Source organism: Zonotrichia albicollis, chromosome 33, assembly GCF_047830755.1.
Source record: "Zonotrichia albicollis isolate bZonAlb1 chromosome 33, bZonAlb1.hap1, whole genome shotgun sequence".
In the NCBI taxonomy this organism is placed as follows: Eukaryota; Metazoa; Chordata; class Aves; order Passeriformes; family Passerellidae; genus Zonotrichia; species Zonotrichia albicollis.
Genome location: NC_133851.1, coordinates 1,050,734 through 1,072,723, shown reverse-complemented (window position 1 = coordinate 1,072,723; position 21,990 = coordinate 1,050,734). Strand labels below are relative to the sequence as shown.

General features: G+C 50.9%; 1 protein-coding gene across 4 annotated transcripts; it reads right to left on the bottom strand.

Annotated features, from left to right (window-relative positions):
- Positions 1–72: 72 nt before the first annotated feature.
- LARP4 (La ribonucleoprotein 4) lies at positions 73–20,585 on the bottom strand. Of its 4 annotated transcripts, none has more exons than XM_074530753.1 (17): positions 20,429–20,564; positions 15,612–15,786; positions 15,264–15,411; positions 14,003–14,161; positions 13,606–13,681; positions 12,986–13,122; positions 12,653–12,756; positions 11,586–11,696; positions 11,152–11,205; positions 10,344–10,553; positions 9,811–9,914; positions 5,387–5,611; positions 4,660–4,708; positions 4,310–4,468; positions 3,648–3,769; positions 2,708–2,876; positions 73–2,100 (listed from the first exon to the last, which is right to left on the bottom strand). In XM_074530753.1, the coding sequence occupies exons 2-17, from the start codon at positions 15,660–15,662 to the stop codon at positions 1,762–1,764; spliced, it is 2,217 nt and encodes a 738-aa protein (XP_074386854.1). In that variant the 5' UTR covers positions 15,663–15,786; positions 20,429–20,564; the 3' UTR covers positions 73–1,761. The 4 variants fall into 4 exon arrangements, with proteins under 4 accessions (XP_074386854.1, XP_074386855.1, XP_074386853.1 ...); XM_074530754.1 differs by having other exon boundaries at positions 15,264–15,408; XM_074530752.1 differs by lacking the exon at positions 15,612–15,786 and having other exon boundaries at positions 20,429–20,585.
- Positions 20,586–21,990: the final 1,405 nt, after the last annotated feature.

Here is a 21,990-nt window from a genome sequence, read left to right as displayed (position 1 = left end):
ATACATTATATCGTGTTATGAATCAACTCAAAGCAATTGCCAAGCTGAATAATAAGTTAGAGAAATGACAACTCTGGCTTTATATATATATTTATAAAAATAGATATGAGTGTTCTCCAAGCAGTTGATAGAGAATTCCTACTGAGGCCCAAGTCGCCAAGGGTTATCTGGCTAAGAAATCAGAAGATGAAAAATTTCACAGTTATTTTAACTGCCACTTACATTCATTCTATGGCAACACGAGCATATATTACTAAGATGGTTACGGAATATATCACAATTGAGTTTTCCAGTGTTCACAACTTACAACTTTAAATTTGTACACTTGCTATTCACTAAAAAAAAAAAAAAAAAAAAAAGAGGAAAAAATAAAGATGTGATTCTTACTGCTGGAAGCTACTTTTCCCTAACGCTTTATACAGAACTTTGAACCCTGGTATGCTGATTTTGGCAGATTAATGCGCTGAATGTTCCTATTTCGGTCATTAATCACCCTGAAACTTAACCACTTACTGCACAATAGTGTTGCAAATTCAGTCAGCACACAGCTGGCAAGGAGCCACTGCTCCAGAGGGCATTTCCTTAACTCTGCATCTTTAGTTCCACTTTAAACAGTTAAAAAGAGTCAGTTGCTATGACATCAGCTGTAAACAATGAGTTCCCAGGAGTCTCAACCCTGATTTCTGGCAATACAGCAGCCAAGAGCCTGTTCCAGAGTCAGCACAGAGAAAACCCAGCCACAGCTCTGGTTTGCTGCCCAGTCATCCAGAGATGACAGCGAGTGCCCAGAGTTCCCACCTGCAAGGCAGAATTCAGCATCTGCAGCTGGAGTTCCAGGCTCCTTACCTGTGCAGGTAACACCACCTGCCCACCTACCCTGGGGCTGCCTCAGGAAAACACACCAAGAAAAACGCACTAAAGTCTGTAATAAAGAAATTAGAGAAAGTAACAAGAGAGGGAAAAAGCAAACAAACAAAACCCCAAACCTAAGGAGTTGCCCTCAAAAGGAGGCGAGCAAAAAGGGCACAATAAAGATTCTCACATGCTCCCTTTGCCTCCTTCCACTGCGTCTACGAGACAATTTCTGCTGTCCACACACTCTCACCTACAATCCAGTATCCTGCAAAAGTTATACCTTAACAAGCTTGCTGAATGAAATATTAGTAAGGTCAAGAGACTCTACTTCAAGCTGGAAACACATGGGTTACACTACAGTAGTACATTCAGTTTTCATCATCAGTGACTAAGTGATGACAACAGGTCTGGCTGCACTTGCTGTGATCACACTGCTGCAGAGGCCTCTGCAATGCCAGGCCATCCATGGCAGACACACCAGCCCACAAGCCAAACGTTAAATAGGTTAAAAAAAGTCCTAATTTTACAGAAATGCTCATTTTCCAAAAATAATATTCTCTTATCCTTTTCCTCCTACACTGAGGGACAGGTTAATTTGTCAACTCATATCCTTTCACTTTGTCAAAACGCTACTTTCACAATCCCAAAGCTGATTTCAAGCAGGAAACCCTCTGCAAATTAAAAACAAAAATACAAAAATTATAATCTCTATATTTATAGTGATTGGAATCCTCCAGCATTTGTGAAATCACTTTTAGAGATGAATTTTGGGACCCTCCACAACTTCTCCACACAAGCCACGCTCCAGTTCAATACTCCCCTTCCTGAATCCTTCCCTCCTCAGTCTCTCTGCTGCTCTTTAGTCCACAGCTCAAGTGAAACAGAGAATCATTGGCTGGCCCAGCGTTACTTTGGTGACCGGGGTGGCACGAACTGCTCCTTGCCGGCGCGGCGCGGCGCTCCCTGAGGCGAAGATCTGCGTCCAAACTGGCGCCTCTGTTCCCTGATTTTGGCAGCAGCTCCCCTGGGAGCCCCGCTGCCGCGGAAGCCGCAGAAATCCTTCATCCTCCCCTCGGGCCTCTCGTGAGGAGCCTTCTCCGGAGCCTTCTCGGCCGTACCGTTCTCGTCGCTCTTGGCAGGGGCCACGATGTTGGTGCGGTGCTCCCTCAGAGGCTGCACGGGGACTGCAGGCGGCTCCTTTGGGGGCTTCTGGCAAACTTCGGCGTAGCTGAGCTTGCGAGGCTCCTTTGGGAGCAAGGAGAGAGCGAGGTTTATGCACCAGAGCCACCTCCCAGCCTAGGCCAGGCACGAAGCCAGGACACAACAGCAGCAACACACACAGAGCGAGCAGAGGGGAGCTCCCAGGTGCACCATCAGCTCACCCTGGAGCACCACCAGCTGCACAACCTGGAGCACCATCAGCTGCACAACCTGGAGCACCATCAGCTCATCCTGGAGCACCATCAGCTGCACAACCTGGAGCACACCAGCTGCACAACCTGGAGCACACCAGCTCATCCTGGAGCACACCAGCTCAACCTGGAGCACACCAGCTGCACAACCTGGAGCACCATCAGCACAACCTGGAGCACCACCAGCTCATCCTGGAGCACACCAGCTGCACAACCTGGAGCACACCAGCTGCACAACCTGGAGCACCATGAGCTCAATCTGGAGCACCACCAGGTCAATCTGGAGCACCACCAGCTCAATCTGGAGCACACCAGCTGCACAACCTGGAGCACCATGAACTCAATCTGGAGCACACCAGCTGCACAACCTGGAGCACCATCAGCTGCACAACCTGGAGCAAGCCCCCTGTGTCATTCCCATTCCCTGCTCTGGGCCTTACCTGTGTTGACAGAGCAGGAGCTGCACTTGCTTGAGCAGAAGGTGAGGAGCTGTTTGTCCTCGGTGGCTTTGCAGCACTGGTGGGACAGACGGATGCCGGCGGAGAAGCCGGGCTGGCCACGTCCTTTGGAGCAGACACTTCCTCTGGTTTGCTCTCTGGCTGAACCGTGCTGATAAACCAACAACAATTCAAATTAAAACCTACCAACACTCAGGTTTCAGAGATTACTTCCTTTCTTTGAAGTCACAAATGCAGAACGGAACAGCACAGCCATTCCCCAGCATGATCAGTTCTTTCCATCTGGTGGCCTCTGGAGAAGACACCACCCAACATTACTGCCAGACACTGGTGGGAGACTTTGCTAGAACATGCAAATGGGTCACCAGGCTCTGGGGGCATCAGCTCCAGCACTGCCAGACAGGTGAGGAAGGGGATTGTCCCACTCTTCTGCACTGGGGTGACCTCACTCCTGTCCTAGGGGCAGTTTGGGTCCCACAGTATCTAAAAGATCTGAAGGTGCTGGAGAGGGTCCCAAGCAGGATCAGGGGGTCTGGAGGAGGGTCTGGAGGAGGGTCTGAGGGCTCTGGGTCTGTTCAGCTGGACAAGGGGAGGCTCCTTGGGGGCTGCAGCTCCATCCCAAGGGGCAGCTCCTGTCTCTGCTCCCTGTGAGCAGGGCCAGGACACCAGGGAACCACTGCAGCTCTGCCAGGGGAGGAAAATCAGGAAAAGATTCTTCCCCCAGAGGGTGCTGGGCACTGCCCAGGCTGCCCAGGGAATGGGCACAGCCCTGAGGCTGCCAGAGCTGCAGGAGCTGCTCCAGGGATGCCCAGGGTGGGATTGTTGGGGTGTCTGTGCAGGGGTTGCACTGGATGATCCCTGTGGGTCCCTCCCAGCTCAGGACCCCCCGTGATTCCATGGTGTGCCCGTGTTCTCTGCTTACCTCAGCACCACAGGCTCAGTCTGGCTCGGGGAGCTCACGCTGGGCACGGCAGGTTGGGCAGTGCTGGGCGTTTGTTCCTCTGGAGCAGGAGCAGGGCAGGGGCACAGGGAGTCTTTGCTTTCCTGCAAAGACACAGAGCAAAAGTTGCAAAATACAGAGCAAGTCTCAAATTGCTCCACAATATGGCACTGTAAGACATCTGAGAAGTGGGGTAGTCCTAAAGGCTGCTCGAGTCCTGAGGAAGGAATTTTACTTCTTTTGGATCATCATCTCTAAAGCAATACATCCTTATATGGGCAAAACAAGCAGTGGTAAAACCAGAACTAAGGCTAGGTCATCCAGAATGTCAGTGCTTAGTCCCACCAGCTCAAAGAACAGATTCATCTGGAGAGATCCCTTGCCCACACTTCACTAAACTGCTCCTACTCCAACAGCCAACATTCCTCCTTTGCCCACTTTATTCCTAAACACCACTGAGTTTACAACAGCATAACTGCATCAGCCCTAGCTGCATTCCCTCAAAAAAAAAAAGGGAAAATGCACTATGAGGTCTTGGATTAAAGCACTGAATACGTGGCTCTCACAAACAAACCCTTTAACAGAGAAAAGGGAGTCCCAGCACCCAGATATGCCCGTGTGAGTACAGAGACAGGAGCAGGCACCTTCTCTTTGCAGACTCCTTTAACGATGTCAGACATCCTGCTCTCCAGCACAGGCTCTCCCAGGATTTTTGCCGTGCTGCCAGGCAAAGGTGGGAAATTGGATGCAAGCAAGTCAAACTTTGGTGTCTGAGTCTTTGTTTCTGCTGAAGGCTGAGGTCTCTGGAGAGGGAAAACACAAGTTACTACAGTTGTAACACTGAGCAGTGAAAGCCCTGAGCAAGTGTCAGGAACTTCCTAGAGAACTGTAAGCCCCCAATGTAATCTGAGGACTTAAGGACTCTGCTATTCAGTAACTGGGAAGCCAACACTGCCCTTTGTGTGACTCCTACAAAAAGGGAAGCAGAACTTACTGAAACCCGGTCGTCCTCGCGTCTCCTCCGACCTCGGAACACGTTCCTCCTTTAAAGACAAGAACAGCAGTCAGTGCCTGCAGCCAGCTGCAGTGGGCACTGCCCTGCAGGAGGGCAGCACAGCTGCTGCTGAGCCTTCCCCACCCATGGCTCCGGGATGTTCTCCCTCCTCACGAGGGGCCAAAGTTCCAGCTTTGGAAGAAGTTGGAAAAGAATCAATATGGGAACAGCTCCTCTTTCTCAGCTCCCTGCATGAGCATTTGACCAAGCACAGGGACAATTATTTTATAGTAATAAACTTTTTAGACTGATTTCTCACTGATCTGCCCTTTCAAGTGTCTAAACCCTGAGTTACAAAGAGATAAAAACAGTTCATCTTAAAATACTGAGGAGCATCAAATTCCCAACTGAGGATTCACTTATTATTTACAGCTATACAGATGCCAACTTTACTTCAACATCTGTTTTAATTCTGGAAACAAATCAGTCACTTTAAAATAAAGACACCTCACTGTCATACAGCCAACTGTTTGTCAGAGTAACTACCAGCTGGAGAGTGAAGCTGGAACCACTCCTGCCCCCAGGTCAGCATTTACTGCTCCTGATTTACTTAAGCATCAGTTTTCTCGTGGCTGCTCCTTACAGAAATATATTTTGTGCTGATGGTTGATATCTTTGGCTCGCACAAGCCAAGCTCCAGTGTGACACACAGGACACAGCCCCTTACCGGCCCCTGCCGACGCCGTAATCGCCGTTCTGCTCCAGCTGTGCCGTGGGAGAATCCTTCTGGGAATACCCTTGGTCTTGGTGCCCTGTTAATGAGCTGTTGTGGCGCTCCATGACAAAATTCCTGGAGCTGGTTCTGCTCAGGTCCCCCATGGGCAGGGCCCCGGCGCCGGGCGGCCCCTCCGGGTGCTCCGAGCTGCTGGATGAGCGGAAATGGGGCTTGACCCTGCAGGGACAGAGTGGGAGCTGTGGGACACCAGAAGGGAGGAACCACAGCAGGGCAGGAGCTGTGGGATCCCCAAACTGAGGAACCACAGCAGGAGCTGTGGGACCCCCGTGCTGAGGAACCACAGCACAGCAGGAGCTGTGGGATCCCCATGCTGAGGAACCAGAGTAGGAGCTGTGGGATCCCCAAACTAAGGAACCACAGCAGGGCAGGAGCTGTGGGATCCCCGTGCTGAGGAACCAGAATAGGAGCTGTGGGACACCCAAACTAAGGAACCACAGCAGGGCAGGAGCTGTGGGATCCCCAAACTGAGGAACCACAGCAGGGCAGGAGCTGTGGGACCCCTGTGCTGAGGAACCAGAGTAGGAGCTGTGGGACACCCAAACTGAGGAACCACAGCAGGGCAGGAGCTCTGGGATCCCCATGCTGAGGAACCACAGCAGAGCCACCACCAGAGCAGGAGCTGTGGGACCTGTGCTGAGGAACCACGGCAGAACAGGAGCTGTGGGATCCCCATGCTGAGGAACCACAGCAGGAGCTGTGGGATCCCCAAACTGAGGAACCACAGCAGGGCAGGAGCTGTGGGACCCCTGTGCTGAGGAACCAGAGTAGGAGCTGTGGGACCCCCAAACTGAGGAACCACAGCACAGCAGGAGCTGTGGGATCCCCATGCTGAGGAGCCAGAGTAGGAGCTGTGGGACCCCCGTGCTGAGGAACCACAGCAGGGCAGGAGCTGTGGGATCCCTGTGCTGAGGAACCACAGCAGGGCAGGAGCTGTGGGATCCCCAAACTGAGGAACCACAGCAGGGCAGGGGCTCTGGGACCCCCATGCTGAGGAACCAGAGTAGGAGCTGTGGGACACCCAAACTAAGGAACCACAGCAGGGCAGAAGCTGTGGGACCCCCGTGCTGAGGAACCACAGCAGGGCAGAAGCTGTGGGATCCCCATGCTGAGGAACCACAGCAGGAGCTGTGGGACCCCCAAACTGAGGAACCACAGCAGGGCAGGAGTTGTGGGACCCCCAAACTGAGGAACCACAGCAGGGCAGGGGCTCTGGGACCCCCATGCTGAGGAACCAGAGTAGGAGCTGTGGGGACCCCCGTGCTGAGGAACCACAGCACAGTAGGAGCTGTGGGATCCCCAAACTAAGGAACCACAGCAGGGCAGGAGCTGTGGGACCCCCGTGCTGAGGAACCACAGCAGAGCCACCACCAGAGCAGGAGCTGTGGGACCTGTGCTGAGGAACCACAGCACAGTAGGAGCTGTGGGATCCCCGTGCTGAGGAACCACAGCAGGGCAGGAGCTGTGGGACCCCCGTGCTGAGGAACCAGAGTAGGAGCTGTGGGGACCCCCGTGCTGAGGAACCACAGCAGAACAGGAGCTGTGGGACTCCCATATTAAGGAACCACAGCAGGAGCTGTGGGACCCCCAAACTGAGGAACCACAGCAGGGCAGGGGCTCTGGGACCCCCGTGCTGAGGAACCAGAGTAGGAGCTATGGGGACCCCCGTGCTGAGGAACCAGAGTAGGAGCTGTGGGGACCCCCAAACTGAGAAACCACAGCAGAACAGGAGCTGTGGGACTCCCATATTAAGGAACCACAGCAGGAGCTGTGGGACCCCCGTGCTGAGGAACCACAGCAGAGCCACCACCAACTGCAGCTCATTGACAGCTGACAAGAAAAGCAGGTCAGCAAGCAGCAGAACTCCTCTTTGAGATTGCTGCCCAAAAAATACCCGAGAGGGGAAAAAAGCCCCAAAGCCTCAAACAATTTAAAAAAATCCCAAACCCAGGGGTCGCAGAAGAGCCAGAAGAACCCAAAGAGGAATTTTTCCTCTCTCTGGGCCTGCAGCACTGGCACAGGGCATTGGAAATGGAGCTGGAGAAACAAGCCAAGGCCAAGGAACAGACTGATCTGGCCACAGGCAAACAGACTGAACTGAGACACAAGGCCAGGAGTGAGTGAACGTGGCAGATCAGGCCAGGGCAGCTGAGCCCTACCATGCACGGCCAGGCTCAGCCTGGCTGCTCCCATTCCCAAAGCCCCAGCACTGACTCTGCAGCTCCCAACCCCCAAATGTTCCACCCTGTTATTGATTATTCAGCTTTAAAGCTGTGGTTCCTTTGAGCACAGGCACAGCTCTGCACTCTCAGTGCTGCTGCAAGTTCAGGCTCAGGGTCTTAAATGCAGAATTCTCCAGAAAAGCTCAGTTCCAGCACAATATGGAACAGTATTCTGGAGCAGCATTTAGGTGTCTTCAACTATTTTCTACTTTTGCCCCTCACTGGTTTTCCACTCAGCACTGATCAAAGAACCCAAATTCTCTCTCCTTTGGTAAACTCTGCACATCTCATAATTGAAGGGCAGCAGGAGGATTTTGCACACTTGCTGTTTTTAAACAATCTCATTATAACATTCCATGAAATCAGAAGAAACTCTCCTAGTGCCAGCCAAAGTACAATTCCTCCATCTCCCTTTCCCACAAGGATGTTGCAACAAATCAGCACAAAATAAATACGAGTGGCTTAAACAAATGTTTAGCTACAGAGAAAACTCCAGCAGTTAACTATTAACTGTCTGTACCACAAAACAAATCAGGTTTAATGGGCCAGGACAGAAAAGCAGCAGCTGGATGAACTCTCCAAACAAGCTGTTCTGCAGGTCAAGAGGAGTTTTGCTGAACAGAGATGAATTCACACTTCCCAGCTTCAAGAACCAGATTTAAGGGCCCAATAAAGTTTTAGTTTCCCATCAGCAAGAACCACAGGGAGGAGGTGGAACAAAGTCAACTGAATTCTTCCATTTTGTCCAAGTTGTTCTCAAAATGGCACATTCTGAAGTCACCGTTCAGCCCTCAGATCTCATAATCTTAACCGTCATTGAGAAGGCCACAGTCTTGTCTGGGCAGAAGAGCAAAGCAGAAAAGACAAGGAAAACTAAAGGAGAGGAAGAAAAGAGCAGAGAGGAGGAGAAATGATGTGAGAGCAGAAGGAAGGAAGAGCAGGAGGAAGGACAAGCAGGGAGCACAGGCTGCCCAGCCCCAACTGTGACCGGTTCTCTCTTAGCGCGATACTTGATCATCACTGGGCCGCCAGGACCTGCACACACCGACCCTGAAGCTGCCACGCCAGGCACACAAGTCTTACAAACTGAAGCCTTTACATGACCAGGATTTTAAAAGCTTGGGGTTATGCAGATGGGATGTACAAGGAGGAGTTTCAAGGTGCTGGCACTTGGATACCACGGTTCTTGTACAGCTGCAGCATCTGCACTTCCATGAGGGCCCATATACCTGAGAGCTTTACAGGTTTTAAGATTGAGCACAATTTAAAGCAAAAAAAAAAAAAGCCAAACCACCTTTGTCAAGATGTGAGTTTGAAGCTGAGCAGCTGCAACTGGAGCAGCTGCTCCCTGTTCCAGGCAGTCACGCTCCCAGTTCCACACTCTGTGCTAAGGCTCTGCTGAGTCACCACACACCAAAGCTTGAAGTTCCCCTTCTGCCAACAGCCACAGACCTGAACTGCACCACAAACCCACTCACAGCCCTGGCAGCTGTTGACTGATCTCTCTAACAATACCAACAGCAATTCCCATGATCCCAGCCCAGTGCTGCACACAAACTCCCACCCCCACACACAGGTTACTACTCCATTGTGTTCACAGAGCAATTGCTCCAGCAACACAAAGCGTTTCCTCCTCCCCAGTGTTTGTGTCTGAGCTAAGTCCTTACAGCTCTCAGGAAAGATGGGGATAAAGCAAATAAATTACAGGAACAGCCCCAGCATCGAGCAGTTGGACGCAGCAATCAGGACAAGCAACTCCCACTGCAGGAACCAGCAGCTCCACAAGGCTGATCCCAGCAGGAAGGCTTATGTTGTGCTGCAGGAGTTTATAATCTGTGTATAACAAACATAATTACAAGTATGACCTGAGGAGGAAGTTATTTATTTGTCTGCAAAATTCCTCTGAGGCTTTTAAAGGAGTTACCTTGGCTCTCCCCAGCACTGTGTCCATTATTTTAGGCTCTTAAGCTGCCACCTTCTACTTCATTTTTTTAGTAAAGTTAAAAAACATCACTCATTTGATGAAACAAAATAAATAATGTGGTCCCACCACACTGCATGGGGCATGCAAGGAACACTTGAGGATCTCAGCAGTGCAAGTTTTGCAGGAGCAAACCCCTGGCAGAACTCTCTTACCGATTCCTGTGGAATGGGCGACCTATACTCAGAGAAGCAGCATTTGTTTTGTATGATCCTGGTGTATTAAAGCCATTCACAAATCCACCGTTGGGAAACGGGGCCTGCAACAGACACAACAGTCTCAGTGGCTGAGCTACAAAGAGAAGGTTTGCAGATTAATGATCAGCTTCAGCAGTTACTCATGGCTGTAATTGCATCTACTGTGGTGAGAACTCACTACTCCAGCCAAATCCCCACAGGTTCACAGTCTGCATCTGCTTCAGCAGAGTTCCCCCATTCCTGGAAAAGCTGTGGGCTCTTCCAGTAACACAAGCTGCAGAATAATGGAATTTCACACCAAAATTCCTTGAAATACGTGGCAGCCAATGGTGAGAGTGGCAGCTCCTCTGCCAGTGTTGCTTTATCAGGACATAAGTGTCACAAAACAGAAGGATCTGACCAAGAAACCTGGAACACCCCCTCACCCTAGGGATTATTAACCAACTCCCCCCTGATGGGCTGGGCTCCTCCCCTCCTCAGCTGTTACTCACCAGTGGTGTCTCAAAGTAAGGTGCAGGATTTGGAGACCACGTCTGAGGCACGATGCTGTAAATGGAGTACTGCTGAGGGCTATATACAGGCTGCATAAACAGGGGGGAGGCAAACTGGGCTTGGGTCTGCACGGGCTGGGGATACACACTGGAATCCACCACCCGGTAACCATTCTTAGCAAAAAACGTGTTGATGGCTTTTATCCTGGCCTGCAAGACAGCAAATCACACCAGGTGTCAGCTGGGAGAAAAGGAAAACGTGGAATCTTTCTTGCCTGCTGGAGGGATGTGAAGGTTCATTACTGTTTATGAATAAAAACTGATAAAATCACTCCAGCTCCTAATCCCACAGCATGATAAGGGGAAGGACACATGTTGCTTTAGCTGGGTGATCTGTAAAATTAAAGATAAATGCAGGAACTGTCCAGACTCCAATCGTGACAGCTCCTCTCACAGTGCATGCACTTTGCTCCAGCCTGCTTTGTGCAGCAGCCAACTCAAGGCTCTCAGGGGCAGGAATCCCTCTCCTGAGCTCTGCAAGCCCAGATTCTGGGGCAAGTGGAGAAGGGAAGCCAGCACAGGAATGTGTTTCACCCCCCCTGGGAAGCAGTGCTGTGAGTAACCAGCAGCCACTGAACTGTAATTTGTCAGAGCTCCCCATGCCCTCGTTCAGTCTCAGCCTCCAGAGCCAGAGCTATGGACCATCCCACTGCTGAGTCCTTGGATCAGCCCCACAAATGGTCACCATCACCCAAACAGAAACAACACAATGCAACCCCAACAGAAACAGCAGCTAAAGCAGCCTCACCATTACTGGCTTGCCCTGAAAGGTTTTCACTTCTTCCCTTAAGTATTTGAATGCCTGCAGATACAAAAAAAAAAAAAAAATCAACATTAGAATATCTTGATCAAGTTGTACTTCCCAAAGGATGTTCCATGATTTAACACAAATGTGCAGTCATGTGCTTCCCTGTCAGCCCAGCTAAATTCATTAACACCTCAAATTCAGGACTCTAGTGCCAGTCATGGCCAGAGAATGCCAAGGCAAGAGCCAGGCAAGGGAATTATAACCCCACAATCTTTCACCTTTGGTCTTATTAACCAGAATCTGCCAGTAATCTCTTAAAACAACAAAAAGGGGATCAGTAAATAAATATTTCTTTTAGCTACAGGAAGCACAAGTGCCCTTTCCCTGAGCAGGGGCAGGATGGAAGCTGGGGTGCCAGAGCAAGGCAGCCTTACCTGCTGGGCGTCGGTGTCGGACTGGAATGTAACGTACCAGTTGTTGTTGTGAGCAAACTCACAGCTTATCACCTTGGGGCAGTTCTCATTCTTGAACAGAGCCTTCACCTCCTGGGGAGACAAGTTCAGGGCCTTGTAAGTGACCCAGGTTTATGCTGCAGCTCCTCAGCTGCTGCTCTCCCATGACCAGCGATGTTTTCTTATTCCCCTGACCAAATTACCCTCTACCACAAATCCTCCTTCACCTCCTGGGCTCCCCAAGATAAAACAGAGCAGCCACAGCTGTAAGAAAATCAAGATCTCTGTAGACCTGGTGATATTTTCATATGAAACAGATAAGAAAAGTGTGGCTTGAGATCAGCAGAGTCATGGAGACAACAATGATTCCATGAAATATTTCTAAGTCAAGGCGACCTGGCAGCTTTGCAATAATCAGATTGTAAAGAGAAGGACAAGCAGCTGCTCAGAGTTTGCATTAAAAGAACCCATTAAAAATGCTGGTAGACTAACACCATGTATTACAACTTTAAAAAACAAAGAACTAAATCATTCTGTTTGCCAAGTATCAGGAGGAATTTTATTATCCTCCCTCCTCGGGCATAATGAGCTGAGCTCATGCTGGGGCTCAATGAATGAGAAATGTTTAGCAACATTTCTTGCTGCCAAAACAACTGTCTGACTTCAAGTAAAGTTATTGCTGTGACAAAAATTTAGCCTGAATTCCAAGCTATGCCCTGGACTGATTTATTTTTGGATCTGAAAAGAAACCAGTTCAAACTTCCTTCCAGAAAAGCCAAGCTAGCTCAGCTTTGGTGGAGAAAAAGTTTACTTAAGAAGGTTTAAATATAGTAGTAAATAATGGGAAGGGATAATGACAATAAGTTTTTGTTTTGGATATTTTGACACTGCACTCATGCGGAAAAAGTTACTGATGTGGTCTAGAAGAAAAATATCCGTGTTTAATCCAATTAAACACCAGCTGACCTTTTCCTGGTGCTCTTTGAAGCCCTGTTGAAAACACCTTCCAAAACCAGTACCAGTTACTCATTTCCTTTCTCCTGATTTACCTCTATGGGTGTAGTTTCAGGGATCTCACGGAGAATGATAATGCATCGTTTGTGGTTTGGTCTGACTTTCTCCCCCCTTTCATCCACTTGTACCATAGGAGAAGCTGAAAATAAAGTACAAAATTTGGACATCTCAGCAGTAGCAGACTCTCTTATGGAACTTGGAACAAAGAATGAGAATTCAGGGGTTTGGATGAGCCTCCTACTCAATAAACCTCCTGTCACCATTCACCAGAACAACAAACCATAACCAGCTCAGAGACTGCAACATCTCCCTGAAGCTTGGAAGGATTCTTTGTGCTACTGATACAAATATCAAATTCCCAGACTTACATCTCAAAACTTCAAGAATAAGGTCCATGTCCGTTGTCAGCTTCTTAATCCCTTCCATGTTGGCAATTGTCCATATTGGAACAAACTGATCACTGTCCATCTGAGACATCAAGTAGAGATCCTTTGAAAGATTCTCTCTAAAAAGATATAAAATTATTATTTAATAAAGATCCTGAACTTAGAGAAAACTCAAAACAAGAGGATAACTATAGGCTTACATAAATATTCACCAGCACCATTCACAACCAAAACACCCTCAGGTTTTCTCTCCTGGAACAAATCCCAGCAAATCAACACAAAGCAGAGTAAGATAATTTTAAAAACTTAATGAAGTTGTAGTGTCCTATACATTTGTCTGCAAAAAAGATCTGCCAAAAAGACTTCTGGTGCCTCACAGGACATGATCTCAATGTCTTACGACTGTGGAGCACGAAGTCATCCTCATCCAAGGACAGAACTGCACAGACAGGACTGAAACAGCTGGAAGGTGCCACAGGGCTTCTACAGCACATCAGCAAATCTTGGTTTGTGTTTTTATCAGGATGATGGTACATATCAAGCCAAGAAAAGGGATATTTGCCAAAGATTATTTAATGAAGGGTTTATACCACTGCACCTACCGAGAGAAGCAGAATTCAAGCTGTTTTCTCAAACATTCTCTAATGTCTTCTGTGGACACAGTGGAGCTGCCATCACCTGAAAGGGACCACATCCACCATCAGCTCCCACTTTTATGGCAACAAGACCAGGCAAGGACACATCTCATTGCAGAATACAAGAATAAATCCCTCTGGGTAGGACTAAGAGCTCATCCAAGATGATTAAAGACCCCCAGACTCTACACTTTCAAAATTATTCTGATCCCACTTTGCACTCGTTTGGCCACGTGTTGAGGCCGTACTGGAGCTTCTTGGATGCACATGGACATGTCAGAGTTCCAACTTGGTCACAGCACACTGAGAGCAGCTCCAGGGGGGTTACAGACACTGAGAGCAGCATTTGAACTTCAACACTCACCAGACACTTCATAGATTTGGTATCCCAGATCTTCAGTGGCCAGGACAATTCCATTTGCTGACGCCTCATCAACTCCTGTGCCATTCCTTGTGGCTTCACAGGACGGGGAATACATCACTTCATACTGCTTGCAGCTGTCCTCTGAGATCTCTACGTTACCTGGCAGCAGGAAAACTCCTGTCAACTTCAGCACATTCCCCTTTGAAAAATTCTGGCTATCAACATTAAAACAAATACTCAAGAAAGCTGTACCTGAGAGTGTCTAACACTAGCCTGTATTTCTTACACTTCGTGTTGGATAGAACTTTTACCTCTCCAATTTCAGGAAGATCTGGTTTGCACCAGGCTCTCAGGGAAAAGCAAATAAAAGTAAATAAAGGATCCTGAAATTGATCCCCAAAGTGGCAGAGAATCTAAAAACCAGTCCTTCCACGTGAAATTTAAAATATTAAAGCGAGGTTGCTAAAAACAAGGGATGAAAATTGCTTACACTGCCTCAATTGCTTCACTTTGTTATGAAGAGACAAATGAGTTTCTGTCAGGCAAAGCACAAACCCAGCGCTCTCTCCTCACTTCTGCTGACTTACCAGAAACCTTTGACAAGGCCATGCAAGCTGAATGTTCTCTTCTTTATCCCTAACTTTTACTAAACCATTTTGCAGGGAATCTTCTGCATCCTCTGCCACGCTTTGAGTCACCTCAGCTACACCCTGGATTGAGTCTGAGCCAGACAAGTGAAACCAGTTGAATCTTGAGTTGACACTGCCTGTGTGGCAAGGATGGGATGGGACTGCAGTGGAACAGCCTGAATGAAAGGAGGTAACCATGGGTACTGCACAGGGTCTGCTCCAGAACAAATGTTCCTGACAGTGCTCAGCAGCACCTCGGTTCCCCAGGATTGCAGGTGGCCCTCAGATCTCATTTTCCTGTTCACAGGGTCCAGTGGATGCTCAAGTGCAGCCATGGCACGAATCCATTTCTACACATTCAGCACCCTGCTCCCTCTTAGCGCGTTACTTGGTCATCACCGGGCCCCTGAATCCTGTTCCAGCAGAGCTCAGAGCCCTTCCTGACACCTTCCTAAGACCCAGCACCCTCACAAACCACCTGCTGCTTCCCCACCTTCCTTTACAACACTGCTCCACCAGCACTCAAGGACAGCAGCTCCTGTGCAGAGCTTCCAGAGGCTGCTCCTCACAGCTGAGCTCCCCGAGTGCCCCCCAGGAGGAGCCACATCACAGCCCCTGTCCCAACACCTCACCCTCAGCTGGAGTCCCCTGGGCTGCTGCTGTCTCCTGCCACGTGTGCTCTGTGCCATTGGTGGGGGGCACGGCCTCAGCACTGCCCTGGGGCACCTCCTGCCACACTTTTGCGTTGGGGTTCAAGCCAGCACCTTTCGATGTTACCTGCTGAAGAGAGCAGAACGCTTTGGTGAGCGAGAGCAACTCAGAGGAGCCTCAGAAGTCAAGCCAGGAAATACAGGCAAATTTAGTGATTGTCTCTAGAGTTCCACATCTCAAGTGTCTACCCAGCTATTAAGCACCTATGTGATTTTTTTATCAATGAAAACAGGAAAATCCTTGGTATTTTCCAAGTATTTCGTTTCTACCTCCATGAGAAGTGTTGCCTTCAACCTCTCTTTATTGACATCCGACAACATCAGCGGAGGCAGCGGCTACTCGGCAAGGACTCTGGGAACTCATAAGCTTTTAAAGACTTGACTGTCATAATGCTCCAGTCCCCTTTCACCAGAAAGGGAAATTTTCCCTCCTCCAGACCCCTTCCTAGAAAGGAAGGTAAAAAAACATATGTCAAGGAGAAGAAACTGTATAACTTAACGGAATTAGTGACAACTGTACTAACCAAGCATCACCTGTGCTGTGTCAGGATTCCTCCTGAACTTACCCAGTCCTACCCCATTCCCCAGCAATCTTACACACATCAACAGACACTAATGATTTCCTCAGACTGGTAACCAAGGAGATTAAAGGTTTTGAATTGCCAAGACAAACTTACACACCGTCCCAGCCTGCTGGGGAGAGAACAGGATCTGCTCACTTTGGGCCTGGGCAACAAGGACCATAATTAGAGTCAAAGGGTTACAAATGAAACAGACAAGAAGAACTGCAAGGCTCCAGCCTGGCACCTGACACAGAAACACTCATTCCCACAGCACAAGATAAGAATCCTTCAAGGTCCCTCTCCCAGAGCTGCTCAAAGGCATTTTGGGTGAGGAATCCAACAATCCAGCAGTGGCACAGAGGAAAAACATGGCTTTTGCTCCTTTCATGTAGAGAAATAATAACTATAGTTATAGGGTAGTGAATAAAAGTACCCTTTTGCAAAAATTCTCCCCCCAGGATATCCCAACACCCCACAAGCAGCTGTAACAGTTCCTCCAGCCACTGAACGATGCTCCACTTCACTGCTGCAATTTGCTGGACTTTAAAAGGTGAAAGTCATTAATCCAGCTCATATCCACAAACACACAGATAAGCAAGCTGGGCATGTTGGAGGCCGGGCTCCTGCATCCCCAAGTTAAGGAGTGGCTCACTACCAGGCCTCAAACACACAGCACAAGGATAAGGAAGCAGTTGCAATAGCTTTAGAGATAATTCCTCTGCCAAGGTCACACCTCGTGCCAGAGCTGTGTGCTGCAAGGACAAGCCCCAGCTCAGTAACAAGAAGCCTCCAAAAACTGGAGAAGTTCAAGACAACCGTGTGAGAAGCAAAACAAAGACCACGTTTTTTGCAAAGCTCTGAGATTCAAACCCCCCACGCACAAGTGATTTAATCCACATAGCAACAGAGTCTTCCCCTCCCGTTAATCTTTGCCCAGGAGCAGAGCTGGAAACTGGAAATAGTTCAGGGTGAAAGGACACACGTGTATTTCCCTTTGCAGATTTCAGAGTAGCTGTTCCCCAGCAAAACCTGCAAAGCAAAACCCTGTAACCTGCTGCAACCACAGGCTGTCACTGCAGTTCAGCAGCTCCAAACTAAGTTCTGGTCACTCCTGGGCAGCATCACCTGCCCACATGGGCTCCTGCTCACACATCCAGAGCCAGCAGTTCCTTGAACTTACTTCTCAACAAAGCAAAAAGAAACAAGACACATCCAGGAGATGATTCATTCTTTTCTAAAAATAAACTATGCCTCACTACCTACATCTCTAAGGGTAGCACTGAGCTCAGGCCTAAAGTAATTTGCAGGAATAAATGTGATAAAGTGAAACTGAAACACTTTGTTGTGGTTACTGCATTTCTGGAGGTGACTGGGACTAAAAGCAATGCAGATGAAGTGATGAACACCATGGCTGGGACTCACACCTGGAACAGAGCGTGGGCCACTTCCCCTTGTGCTAGAAACACTGAGCTGTAACAGCCCAGCAGGATGCAGCCCTGCTCTCACTCATCTAAACAGCAAAACCCCACAGACTGCAGAGGATAAAAAGTCCCTAATTTACATCAGCTTTTGGGAAATTCATGCTGCGCTCCACGAGCAAAATCGCTCCATCCTGGCCAGCGGCTCTTCAGAAGAGAAGGCCAAAATATCAATTCTTGCTTATTTAACTGAGGCTACAAACACTGAGCCCTGGGATTGGCTGCAGCATGATCCTCCCAGCTGCTATCGGGAACTTTCATGACGAGGTTAAAGCTTTACAGAGTGACAAAGGTTGGGAACACTCGCTGGGATCCACGAGCTGACAAAGCTCTCCTCCTCAGCACAGCTTCCCCTCTCGCTCACACCACTTCCAGCAAAAGTGGATCAAAGATTCCTCCAGCAACTCCTAAAATTGGCTACTGAAGAGAATTCTCATTCTGAAACATGGCAAAGGATATTTTTCTTATTGTAATTACATCTAAATTACACTTAACCAGATTCAATGAAGTTAACAAAATTGCAGGCATTCAAGAGTTTTAAAGCATCCATTTTAGTATTAACTCAAATTATTCTGCAACCAAAATCCTAACTCAGATCTTGTGAGAGATTTCCTGGAGTAGACAAATTCTCTGAAACAGAAACAAAGCAAAAAAATCCAGAAGAGAATTTAACCAAACTTGTGAGGGGAGAAACGAACCCTTTTCCAGAAATGGAAACGTAAGCAGATGGAAAAACCCCAAGGTCAGCAAAGCTGCGGGAGGCAGCTGAGAGAAGCCTTGTGCTGGCTGGGGCACAGGCAGGTGGGGACCCCGAGGGGCTCAGACTCGTGTGCCCACCCTCTCTGAGGGGAGTGATGCCCACTCAGAGGCTGGATAAGGAGAGGTTGGCATCAAACCAACACACACAACTCCTTCAGAGCTGCTGGCAGGTTGCAGCTAACAGTGCAGGGCTCTGCTAACTCCCAGCCTCACAGTAACTTCAGTGGTCACAGGACATCCCTACCACCAGGAGCTGCAATGGTTTTCCATTGAGGAGCCTCTTCCAGCCCTTGGAAAAGCCAAGGCACAGCTGTGCTGTCTGAAGGTGGTACCTGGGTCCCAGGGGTGTGAACAGGGGCACTGTGGGGTCAAAGTGTTTTGCTCCAGAGAGCAAAGTCAGAGTGGTCAGAGTGGTCAGAGTGTTTTGCTCCAGAGGGCCAACAACACTCAGTGCTTCCCACAGTCCTGGATTTCTAACCAGGAGACAGCATGGGCAGCATTTCACCCACCTGAAACACACAGACTCCCATTTCCCCAAGAAATTACAAATATATGGAATTAGGAGCACATACCCATCTGAGTGGAGCCCAGCAGCCATTATCAATTCCGTTTCTCTGGATGTATATTTATTAATATTCCAATGCACCTAATTATTAACTGTTAACACAGATCCTGGCTTAGAGAGAGAAAAAAGGCCTGCCCCATACATAAACCTATGAAACAGCACAAGCCTTATACAGCCCTTACACAGCCATCACTGCAGAGATTTGGAACTAAAGGATGTTGAAGGAAACTCAATTCCCCCTCACACACTGTGAAGGGCTCAGCACAATCACCATGCAAACACTGACAGCTACAGCAACTCAGCCAATCCCCCTGAAAACCTCAGGACTTCCACCCATTCTGTGCTGTATTTTCCAGGCATCCCCAAAGATCCCCAGATAAAGCTGCTGGCTGCTCCCAAGCATCCAACTGCAGCATTCCAGGACACCTAGCTCTGAGCTCCAGCTCTCTGTCCTGGCAGTGAAAATAAACCTTCAGAAAGTCCATATGCTCCTCAGGAACTCAAATATTATTGAGGCTTCCAGAATGAAGACCACAGGAACTCCCAACACTCTCAGAGGAAGATCAGCGCTGAGTTTGGGCTTTAAGACTCCCTAAAAATCTCAAAGTGCTGATGAGCTCCAGCTCCCACCCGCAGCAGCAGCCATGTGCTCCCTGATCTGCTCCAGCTCCCGTCCTCATCTCCATCCCTGCATTCCAGAACCTGCCTCGTGCACCCGGGGCCTCTCGCCACGCTCAGCCTGGGATGAGGCAGCTGCTCATGCCTCCCATCAGCCTCAGCAGTTCCTCTTCCAGCAGAACACTGCAACCCCTAATTCTCCAGGCCTGTCACCGTGTTCAGGACAACTTCTAGTCCTACCCGCGAAACCAAGGAACATTCAGCTCAGAACTAAGGTGACTCACTTAAAAAACAGAACGTGTTTCCTAAACTGCTTTATTGAGAGGTTCCTAGGCACGGAGCACATGTTGGTGTTTGTGTTGAGCCCACCAGCACCATCTCACCCGGCACCCGAACAAAACCCGTGGGCAGAACCCCCCGAGCCGAACCCCTGGTGCAGACACAGCCCAGCGCCGGCCCGGCTCCCTCCGTGACTCCCCCGGCCCGGGCAGCTCCTTGCTCCGTGCACGTTTCGGGACAAAACTCGGTGCAAAGTTTATGGCGGCCACCGGGGTTCGTTCAGCAAAGGCTAAAAGCGCTTGGCCAAGCCCGTGAAAGGCCGCGAGCAGGTGAAGCCCCATCCCGGGCCACAGCGGACACGGCGCCCGCCCTCCTCGGTGACCTCCAGGGCCGGGCTGGGCCGCGCTGCTCGTCCCGCCCGGACCCGGCGCGCCGGGGAACGGCAGAACCTCCCCCTCCTGTGCCACAAACCACCCCCAGTGTTTAATTAACGCAATTAACGAGGCGCCGCGCTCGGGGCAGGCCCCGCGGGGCCGCCCCGCGTGCCGAGGGGCCAGGCCGGGCCCGCTCCTGGGAGGCCTCGGGGAGGCCCCGCGTGTCCCGCGTCACCTTCACGGCCGGGCCGCGGCGGCACCCGAAGGTCACGGCGGCGCCTCCCCCGCCCCCTGCCCCGGCGGAACCTTCCAGAGCGCCCCCCGACCCCCCCCACCGGCCCGCGGCCGCCGCCTCCGGATCTGCTGTGTCAGCCCCGTCCCCTCCCCCGGCGCGGCGTGCGCGGCCTCCCGCCGCCGCCTCCCGCCACATGGCCCGGCGCCGTCACCTCACCTCCACGAACAGCAGCATCGTGCCGCCGCGGCCGGCGGGCCCGCGCTCCCCGGTGCCCGGAGCGGCGATCGGGACACGCGGGCTCCGCCTCCGGCCGCGCCGCCCGGCCCGGCCCGTCCCGCCCGCTCCCCGCCCGCCGCCGCCGCCTCTTCCGGGCTCACCGAGCGCGTCCGGGGCACGGCCGGGACGGACCATTCCCGCGCGGGGAGAGGGGGGGTGCGGCCGCCCCGCTGGGCGCCGCCAGAGGGCGCGGTGGCTGCAGCGCCGCGCGGGCGAAGCGGCGTCCCCCGCGGAGGGAGTGGAAGGGCCGTGAACCGCCTTGTGGAAAATTCTCGGATTTGGGGTTTTGGGGGTGGTTTTGGTTGGTTGATTGTTTTTTCTAATTAAAAAACTCATAATCCTTTGTGCTTCCAACAAACCGCACACACCGGCACGGTCAGACCCCGCTCCGACCCCACCGGCCGCCCCGGCCCCTTTTTTCCCGATTTTCCCAGTTTTCGGGCCAGCCCCGCGGATCCCGCAGGGACACTGCGGAACAGGGCAGCGATCCCGCAGTCCCGCTTCCCTGTGCCCGTGCGCGGTGCCCCCGAGCAGGGGGTGCCCAGGGACTGTCCCCTCCGGCTGTCCCCTCCCGGTGTCCCCTATCCTGCCGGCAGACCCCCGTCCACCCTCCCCGGAACCCCGGCGAAGGGGCCGGAGCGGCTGCCAGGGCTCGGCCCGGCCAGGAACGGGTGGGGAAGCGCTGGGAAGGGGCCGTGGCTCCGGTGGGAATGTCACAGGAGCAGGATTTCCTGCAGACAGCACCGATATAGCCAGGGCACGAACCCACGGCAGGCTCCTGCAGGAGGCAGCCCTTGGTTCGGCCGACTTGGGTGTCCCCCCAGACACACAGAGGGAGCAGCAGGAATGATGCTCTGAGGGTATTCCTGCCAGGAAAACACACCTTGAAACCACTTTGCTTCAGAGGAAGACTCACAAAATATATTACAGTGCATTGAGGGGTAACTGGTTGGTTTTGGTAAGAGAATTAAACAGTGGTGTGGGTGGAGGATGGAAATTCCAGCCCTCGGGTCCCCTGCCCTGTGAGGGACCTCACCAACGCCATCACCTGCAATTAGGGCTGGGCAGATCCGTGTGGATAAGTCGGAGCCAGGGAATAATCAGGGTCCATTGAGGAGATTAAACACAGAGCACAAGCTGCCCAGCAAACACGGCCCAGCTGGCAGGCCTTTGGCTGTTCCGTGGGTAGCAGCTCCAAGACGTGGAGGAGTGAAAGAAAAAGAAACAGAAATTGAATAAATAAGTGGGAACAGGAAAAATGGGAGGGGACTGTTCACACACTGAATCCTCTCACTGCCAAGAGCTGCCCGACCTCAGTCCACAGGGACAGCACAGGAGCAAACCCCTGTCAGGTCAGTGTTTGTCACATCAGGCACTGGTCTGTGCTCTCTGGGACCAGGGACAGGAGCCACGGGAACAGCTGGAGCTGTGCCAGGGGAGGGTTAGGTTGGATATCAGGAAAGGTTCTTCTCCCTGAGGGGTGTCAGGCATTGAAAAGACTC